We start from the raw sequence: 9,811 nt of genomic DNA on the forward strand, positions 1-9,811 counted from the left end.
GGGAATGATGAAACGGGTGTGTGTTCTTTTTCCAAGCAGCTTGTAGAGCGCTTGCCAAGTGGCTAAAGCACTCCAACGAAACAGTTTATGAGGAACGGCGGGCTTGGCAAGCGATAGCAAGCTGATTGGTAATGGGACACATGCCAGCACCTTCATCAACACAAAACAAAGACTGGTGTAAAATATGGAATCGCAGGTCAGGTATGGGAGCATGTGACAGAACAGCGCATTGCCGCGTCCACTTTCCGCCGGTACATCAGGGGCCTCCGTCTGGCCTTCCCCCAGGCAGATGCCAGGCCCATCCCCATCTCCTTGAGATGCTGGTCAACCTGCTGCAACCATGAGGCACGTGGTCGGCCCATTGGCCTCCTCCACTCACAAGACTCCCTCGCTGAGAGAATCTGGTGAGCAGGATCAGCGTCAGGAAAACGAGCCACATGTCCATACAGCCGCAACTGACGCTCATGGACCATGCAGGTAACAAATCTCATCCGAGTCTACCCAGACTCTCAGCAACCGCTCGTTGGACACAAAATCCGACCAGCGATAGCCAAGGATTCTCCGAAGAGACCTGGTTCCAAAGGAATTAAGTCTCCATCTCAGATCCTTGGTCAGAGTCCAAGTCTCGTATCCATAGAGCAAGACTGGAAGCACCAAGGACCTGAAGACTCAGACTTTCATCCTCCCGCAGTCCCACACAGGTACCGGCAGCGCCACACCCCATGATCCAGTGAATACATGACTCCCCAGGCCCGACCCAGACGTCTATTGACCTCTGACTCGCAGCCAGCAGAGACATGAATATCACTGCCAAGGTAACTGAATCTCTCCATGACCTCAACATCCTCACCACAAACAGACACAGACAGGACAGCAGCATCCAAGATGTCATTGAAAGCCTGCATCTTAGTTTTGACCCAAGAAACCCGTAATCCCAGCGGCTCCGACTCCTCATTCAGCACCTCGAGGGCCCCCAAGAGGATATCTAAAGTCTCCGCAAAGATGACTGCATCATCTGCGAAATCAATGTCCGAGATCTTGACATTCCCAAACGATGCACCACAGCTTGACCTTTCCGACATCCTCCCTAGAATCCAGTCCATACAAGTGCTGAAAAGTGTGGGGGCAAGTACACATCCCTGACGAACTCAAGTAACAACTGGAAATAAGTCAGAGATGGTACCACCATACTTCACAGCACTCTCAGTACCAGAGTAGAGTTCAGACATCAGATCGATCAGTTTTGCTGGCACCCCACGAAGACCAAGAAACCTCCAGAGGGCATCCCGATTCACTGAATCGAACTCTTTACAGAGATCAACATAAGGCCAAAAAAAAAAAATGTTGCATTGGCGTAACCCGCCCGACCCTAAAAATTCCGCCGACCCTACGTTTTTTTTTTTTGTTTTTTTGCTATCGAAAAATTTTGCCGACCCTATTTTATTGCTATTTTTGTTGTTTTGCTATCGTTTTCAAGTATCTTGTTGATTGTGATCGCGATCGCAAAAACCCGGACGTGTTTTGGACAGAACCCGCCGACAAAAAGGGTGGTACTCGAGCCGGGGGAGATTTTGGGAGGGATTTATTAGGAAAAAAAAAAAAAGGATCCCGACCGACCTACCCTATTTTTCAGTGACCCGTTACGCCAATGCAACATTTTTTTTTTTTTGGCCTAAGCTGCAAGCAGCCCCTGCTGAAACTCGAGTCTGCGTTCAGTGAGGACACGAAGAGCAAGGATACGGTCAATCGTTGACCTCTTTGGTGTAAAGCCTGACTGCTCTGGACGCTGGTGCTCAAGCAGATGGTGGCGAACCCTATCAATAATTATCCGAGCAAAGACCTTGCCCGGCAGTGAGAGCAGCGTCACCCCTCGGTAGTTGTTGCAGTCTTGGCGATCACCCTTCCCTTTCCAGAGAGGGACAACAAAGCCCCTCTTCCAATCAGTTGGGATGATGCCTGTTTTCTGGGCAGAGCACAAAACTGCATGCAACGACACGAGTGCAGCATTTCCACCAGCCTTGAGAAGTTCGGCATGGATGCCACAGATCCCTGGAGCTTTACCTCGTTTCAACCGGTTCACCGCAGCTCGTGTTTCCACAAGCGAAGGTGGACCACAGTTGATTGTAGGGTCAGCATCAGGGATTGTAACACCCTTGACGTCTAACTCGACAGCTGGGGGATCAGCCTGGTACAACAGCTCAAAGTAACCGGCCTCGCGGGCCTTCACTTCAGACTCCTGTGTCAAGAGCCTACCACTCTCTGTTCTAACTGCAGTGCTCCGAGGGATGGGCTTGGATGAACGCAATGCGCAAATTCCCCTGTAAGTGGGACGAGAATCACCTGTCCACAGGTGATGCTCTACCCGCTCACAGATTCCTCGCACATAGGCCTCTTTGTCCACCCTCAGTGCACGTACAGTTTTCAGCCTCAGCTCCCTGAACAGCTCAGCTCTGCCATTCAGGCTGGCCCTGTGACTCTGGTCAATGGTATCCAGTGTCCCTTGAGAGACAAATTTCCTCTTTGCCCTGTGGTGAGTTCCAAGACATCCACCGGCAACATCAAGGACGGTGGTCTTGAAGTCACTCCACAACTCTTCAGGACCCCCCCCCCCCAAAGCACCCAGACACCCCAAATGTCCACTCAGCCTGTTTGCAAACTCCTCAGCTACTCTCTCATCCTTGAGCTTGCCAACATCCAGCCTTGGCTGGGATGGTACCATTCTCCAGGATTTAAGGTGCAGCTTTAGAGTTGCTACAACAAGCCTGTGGTCAGTATTGAGGAATTGAGCACTCCGGTAGACCCTACAGTTCTAGATCATCCTCCAGCGAACGTCAACGAGGACATGGTCAATCCCCTTTGCCACACCGCCAGCGTTGGAATACCAAGTCCAACGATGAACTTGTGGGCGCTGAAACCATGAACCAGCCACCCTAAGTCCATGACTTCTTGCAAAGTCAAGGAACTTAGTGCTATTCTGGTTCATAGTTCCTGACCCATGGGGACCAACACACATTTCATAGCCATCCCTTTCTGTTCCAGTCGATGCATTGAAATTCCCCAAGACTAGAAGTGTATCTCGTCTGGGGCACTGATCAACCACAAACTCGAGCGTGGCCTTGAATGTGTCCTTCACGGTGAGATCACTCGCCTCAGTCGGAGCATAGACGGAGACCAGGGAAATGACACCTAAGGGGTGACGAATCCTTGGTCTCATAATACGCTCGTTGACCGGTGTTACCTCAATTATCATTGGGGTCAGCTTATCGGACACAGCCTTGCTTAAAGTAAATACGCTTCGTTGTAAGAATGGCTAACTTGTTTATATTTTCAGATTTCACTCCAAATTTTGACACCTAATTACCCCAGGAGCTCCGATCCTCAAATCCGAAGACAGGTTTTGATTATCTACTTTAATTAGTCCACGAGAAGCCATCGTGGAAAATTACATCATATAATGCGTAAAATTGCTCCAACCTAATTTGAAAACTACACCACGTACAAAAGCAGTGTATACAATTATTTGTCGGTATGAAGATCATGCATTCAATGATATTGTTACGGCTGTGGAAATTCGCATTACACCATAAAGGGCCCTCAGGTGAGATATCTTCATAGGTACATGTGTAGTTAGCCCAAACCCGTTGTATAGAGAGAATTTATGTGATTCATCCGGGGTACGACGCTTTGAGTGGGGCATTTTTTTTTCTTTCTCGATTGTTATTCTCGACCATTAAGCCGCCAACAACGCAAACAGCCACTACCCTTACCTTCACAACTCCATCCCGCAAACATCGCTTCACCGCCGTTCCCAAACGACACCATACCATCAAACCACCACCGAAAACCCTCCACCACCTTCGCCTCTCTCCTTCACAACCAACAACCGCACCACCTGTGAACACTGAACGTCGAGCTGTCTCGGGCCCATTCGGCGATTGGTGCCGAACGCACCGAGCCGCGAGCGCGAATGGCAGCCTTTCCGAGGGGAAATTCGGATCAGAAACGCTTCCCGCCCACTTCTCCTCCGTCCAATTGGCGAGCGCGGGGTGGCTTGGCCCTGCCTCCAAGCGTGTGTATGTGAAGTCCGTATATGCAAATTTAGGATCAGGAGAGGTTCACGCCCATTTTTGCCCTACCAATGGCTGACCGGGGGGGGGGGGTGGCGTAGCCCCGCCTCCGATCGCGTTCTGATCCTAAAATTTGCATATTGGCTGCTCCTGCCGCCTATAAAACGGCGTGCGCAAGGCGTCGAAAAGAGGTGAGTTGGGTTTTGGAGTTGCTTGGAGAGTGTCGTCGAGAGGTTGCTCTTGGGGGACAAGGAGCGTGCGTTGTCGGAGTGGAGTCGAGTGCGCGCGGTGGAACTGCAAGCAAGGGAACTCGGGTCCGAGGCAGGAAGGACGGCGGTCGGCGACGAGGTTGCGGTGTGGGGGATCGCTCGTCTCGTCCCGGGACCCAAGCCAGCCAGCCACTCCCCTCCCCCAGGGCATCAACAATTCCCCCTTTGCCCCACGCTGAGATAGTGCAAAAGGGGTCCCCGTTCCCACCCCACTCCAAACGTGGTGCCAACGAAACCCGCCAAGGAGCACGGAGTCGGGGCACAGCGACGCGGCCACATTTGCGGCTTGCCTGCCAACGTGTCACGAGGACGCGGGTAAGACCTCCCCGGTCTCGCGGACCTGGCCGCTCCTCCAGGTCACGCGCACATTTGGCCTACAGGCCTGTCTGCCTCCTTGTCTGTGAGGGTGGCTTCTTTCCTTTGCTTTTGTGGAAATGTGTGTTGGCGCCGTCTGTGAAGTAAAACTGTATGTGTTGCCGTGTGTGCGCGTAGTCTGTTTTAACTGCTTTTCTTCTTACATTTGCTTTTTTGTGTATGGCTGTATATATGTGCTTTCCGTGTGCCGGGAAATAAAATGCTTGCTTGTTGAACTGTGCCCATTTCGCTTCGTCTTTTCTTTATTGACCCTCCATCTTGCTTCACGTAAGGGGTTCGTAGTGGGTGCAACATCCTGGTAATTAATCTGAACCGTCCAGGTCGACGATAACACCGCTCAGTTATCCCGATAGTACGGAACGGGCCGCCCAAGCGGCTCGTGTCCGGAGTCGACCTGCGGCGAGGTACGATCGCCCAGTTTACCATCTGTGTGGGTACTTAGGTAGGTCGAGTTTTGCGAACAGCCCTATCCTACGCGGGTGGCCGATTGGCACGATTGTGGTGAGGTCGAAAGGCCCACCCGTGACTAGCTCCTGGCGTTGGTCCGAGAGGGTCACGACAGAATTGTCCGTCCGGTGGGCGACGTGCCGCGATTCGAGTTACGCAGCCGTTTGCACGCCGGCGGGCGCGAATTCGCAACAATATGAATGAGGAAAGTGGAAAAAATAAATTTTGAGCACTTTATCATGCAGAAACCGTTGCGTTCTTTTCGAAGTCAAGGTATTGTTGAGCAGGCTGAAACAAAATGGCAGCTTAAGACCCCCCGAGAGATGACAGTGGGCTGACCAATATGGCGTGCCATCATCTTCGTAAGGCATTTTTGTTTTTTGATGAGCACCCTGTTAATTAGCTTCAAAAGAGGTGTTTAAATTTACCCAAATACCCAGTTTTCATCCATGTACTCCCTTGGACTTCCCTTCATGTGCATGCAAAATTTTGGGACGCTATGTTTAATGGTTTTGGAGTTATGGAGGAGACACACACACTCATTTATTATTATAGATAATTACTACTACTTTTTACTTCTCTGGTGACCATGCCATCACCCAACTGTTTAATGTCAACTTCCATTAATTAACCAAATTTGCATCATGTAATGGTATATGTTGGTAAACCTTCTTGGCATTTGAGGTCTGATCTGCTTTTGGTCAAGCATTAAACATGCGATCGAGCAGCAAGGTGTCTCTCACAATCATCAATCCCAAAGTTGGTTACCTGCTGAAGGATGTGTCAGTTCTCATATAACATGTTCTTGCTTTTATATTTATATTACTGCATGGCTCTCACTTGTTTCGGCAAAATGATACCCCTTGCAGTATCTGACCTAGATTGCAATCGTTATGATTGTTGTCCATTTGCCTTCTGTTCTCAGCCTCGCCAGATTGCCGAGATCAAAGACTTCTTGCTGACCGCGCGAAGGAAGGATGCAAAGTGTGGGTTTTGGAGTATGGGCTACATTGTGTGATATTCGATGCAAACATTGGATTTTCTTTACATGTCTGTCGTCACATTGTGAAAAAATGTTGCTATGTATGCAGTTGATTTGCACTCTATGATATGGAAGATTTAATATAAATGTAACAAATTATCAAACACTGTTTGAAATAAATAAATGTTTCTCGTATTGTATTAGAATGAACGATTCAAATACAATTTAAAAACAGTAATTAAAATTGTTGCGATGTGACGTTGAAATGTGTTCAGATATTGTACATTTAGTATTGTTGGAAGATGTCTTCAAAATAGTTGGGTGAAGGGGAAGAACTCAGAGAAAAGTTTTGGAGTACATGCACCCCCCCCTCCCTCCACTCCCACCTCCTCCTCTTCCAATATGTGAGATAGAATTGTAAAAACAACGAGAAGTGAACATGGGCTGGCAGGATGGCCTGGAGGTATGCACACTCCCCTCCAAACGGTTTGTGTCTGGGATCGAATCCTGACCCAGCTAAAAGTTTTCACTCTTGTATTCACAGGCAGGGTGATTCATCAATGTGTGTTGCCCTCCCTCAGATGGACATTAAACTGGATGTCCCAACTACTGTCAACATTAGTTGGTGGACGTTAAAGATTCGACAGTGTCCTTCGTGGAGAGTAGGCAAGCCATCACTGGCACCATGAACAAATTCCAATCCAAACTGCTGAGAGGAATGGCAAACTGCCCAGCATGACCCTGGCCCAGAAACTGCTTTGGCAGATCCAATCCTCTGTAACAGAGTATGGTACATTATGTGTATATATATATATATATATATATATATATATATATATATATATATATATATATATATATATATATATATATATATATATATATATTGCAGACAGACGGGACACCCAGTTTTAATATACATTTGAGGGACGGCACACACATTGATGAATCATCCTGCCTGTGAGACACCAAGATAGCAGTTTATAGCTGGGTGAGGATTCAAACCCAGGCGAGGTGTGTGTGTGTGTGTGTGTGTGTGTGTGTGTGTGTGTGTGTGTGTGTGTGTGTGTGTGTGTGTGTGTGTGTGTGTGTGTGTGTGTGTGTGTGTATGTGTGCATGCCTTTTGGGCCATCCTGCCAGCCCGGTTTTTGTCTGCCAGTGGAATTTAGCATGCATAAATAATAAACACAAGCAGAATCAAATACTGAAATTGTTTGGTTTTTAAAACATTTGTTGAAATTAAATGAAAAACTATTTTAAATAACTTCAACAAAAGTTGTTCAGTCTTATCTGGGATACCCTGTATAGACTTGTTTTTTTTTTGGCCAATTTGCTTTATAACCAGTAAATGATTCTTCAAGAACTCAAACACCTGTCAAAATCGATGTTTAATTCAGGTGAGATATCGCTAACACTTTGCAGTGATCGTGTCGTGCTTGCTCTTTGCACATAATTTTCTGCAGCTGTGAAAATCAAGAAAAATCGCACAAATGTGAAGTTCAAGCTTCGCTGCAGCCGTTTCCTTTACACGCTGGTGGTCACCGACCAGGAAAAAGCCGACAAGATTAAGCAGTCTCTGCCACCAGGTCTCTGTGCACACACCCTCTGATGCTACTTTTGTTGTGTTTTTTTTTTCACATGTATGTCTTATACACCAGACTTTCACTGAAGGAGGATATATGCGCAAGTTCCTTTTTGAATGCTGCATTGTGGGTTGTTGTCGTTCTCAGTCACCATCGTGTGTCTGCTCAGTTTCATGACAGGACAACGTGAAATGGTGGCACGCCAGACAGTTACTTGCAATATGTAATAGTGGTTTCATATTGTTGGTCTCTTTATTTTAATACCATTTTTAACGCTCGACTGAGAGTCCCACCAGCGCCATCTCTGTTGGGGCATGCCCAGTAGCTCACGCATATCCCTGATTGGAGAGTTGCAAACATTTTTTTGACCCCAAAATTGGTTGGCTTTTGAAGTTCCTGTTCTCCAATGGATGCCATAATAGCATTTAGTCAATCTAAATTTTTTTTATTATTATCAAGTGTACATTTACGTAGAATCACAGTACCGTAGTTCCGTTTTATTTAATGACATGTGACGAACAGCAAGATGAACAATTAAGAAAAATGAAATCAAAATCTGTTGTGACATTGCAAACGAATAAAGCAACGGTACCTCCCAAATCCATGGAGTGTATCTTTCGTTATAGAGATTAGCAGAGCCTACCCATCACTTTGCTGATGGACCAATTGGTTGTCCTGTTTGCCAAAAAATGATATATTGGTCACTTTGGCATCACTTTGCAGACTCAAAACAGCCTCTGAGGCTGCGGCCCTTGTTACTTTCCTCACTAAATTGTATCGATACCCTGAGTTCAGAGATTGTACCTTCCACAAACTCTCCCACTCCCCTCAACCCGGTATTCTACCAAGATATTCTAGTTTTGTATTTTTAATTGATTTTCTGAAATTTGTCGACTTTTTTTCACTTGGAAGTTGTGGGTTACGATGTGTAAATAAAGGTGGGAAAAGTCTGATTTAATTCCAGGATGAAAGGCAACGAAAGGTGAAAATTTTGAAAGGGGGTTGTTGACTTTTTCTGCAGCATAATTCCATCCATCCATTGGGACTATACTCTGTGCAAAGCGTCGGTGCTGCTTTAAGCAGTCTCCTTGGCTATTGGGCACAATCCTGGATGGGTCGCCACTCCGACACAGTATACCAGCATTCTGGCACTCATTTTGCCAACCTCGGAAGGATGACAGGTCGAGTTAACCCCACCTGGTATTAATTCAACAGCTGAGCGGGATTTGAACTCAGGACCCGAGGATCCCAAGCCCACCCCCTAACCATTAAGCCAACACCAGGCATATAGCATAATTTCTTGTTCAGCATAATTGTGTGCCATGCTTATGTAAGGTCAAACCCAGGCTCGGGGTGTGTGTGTGTGTGCAAATAACTAAAAAGTGTGCATGCTCCAACACAGCAGCGTACCACTCAGTCACGGTGTTCAGCTTTATGCTCTCAATGACTATCACCTAATGCAATCATGTACCTGTAATCACTTGTACTTACTTGCACAATCCTCTGTCTGTTTACATGCTGACCAGGAATGTTTCTTCTTTTCTTTGCAGGGCTCGAGGTTAAGGAGCTCAAATGAGTACCTGTTTTTTGCTTCAATGAACCATGTGACCATGAATTAAAAAAAACCCAATTATTCTCCATGGCTGGTGTAAATCTTTGACCTTTTGGTACTATATCTCATTAAATGAGTCTTCTACCCACAATGGGACTGGCAGAAAGAAAGGAACCTCGATTTCTTCTCTTCCGTTTCTACCCCTTCTACAGGGTGGGTGACAGGCTGCCGGGATGGTCTAGGCCCAAGAGTTATACACACTCGCCTCTCAACTGTCGACCCTGGGTTTGAATCTCGGTCCAGCTATAAACTGTCATCCCGGTGTTTCACAGACATGGTGATTCATAAATTTGTGTGCTGTCCCTTGGATGTACATTAAACTTGGCGTCCCGTCTGCCAGCATTCGTTGGTGGGTGTTAACGATCCCATGATGTTCTTCATTAAGATTGCGCAAGCTGTCACCGGCACCAAGGCCAGATTCAAAATTCCTGCCCAAAGCAGCAGAGGGCATTGCATCAGCGGCTGCACAATCAGCC

General features: G+C 47.2%; 1 protein-coding gene across 1 annotated transcript in view; it reads left to right on the forward strand.

Moving 5' to 3' along the window:
* The window catches only part of RPL38 (ribosomal protein L38), a 10,691-nt gene extending 1,333 nt beyond the window's left edge, over window positions 1-9,358 (forward strand). The window contains exons 3-5 of the mRNA XM_085884801.1: window positions 6,084-6,144; window positions 7,604-7,726; window positions 9,274-9,358. Of these exons, the coding sequence (XP_085740927.1) occupies window positions 6,084-6,144; window positions 7,604-7,726; window positions 9,274-9,299 (210 nt within the window). The 3' untranslated portion in view covers window positions 9,300-9,358. The remainder of the gene's footprint in view (window positions 1-6,083; window positions 6,145-7,603; window positions 7,727-9,273) is intronic.
* Window positions 9,359-9,811: the final 453 nt, after the last annotated feature.

Source organism: Eptatretus burgeri, chromosome 6 (genome assembly GCF_056783735.1).
Source record: "Eptatretus burgeri isolate ZD-2024b chromosome 6, Ebu_testis_v1, whole genome shotgun sequence".
NCBI lineage: Eukaryota > Metazoa > Chordata > Myxini > Myxiniformes > Myxinidae > Eptatretus > Eptatretus burgeri.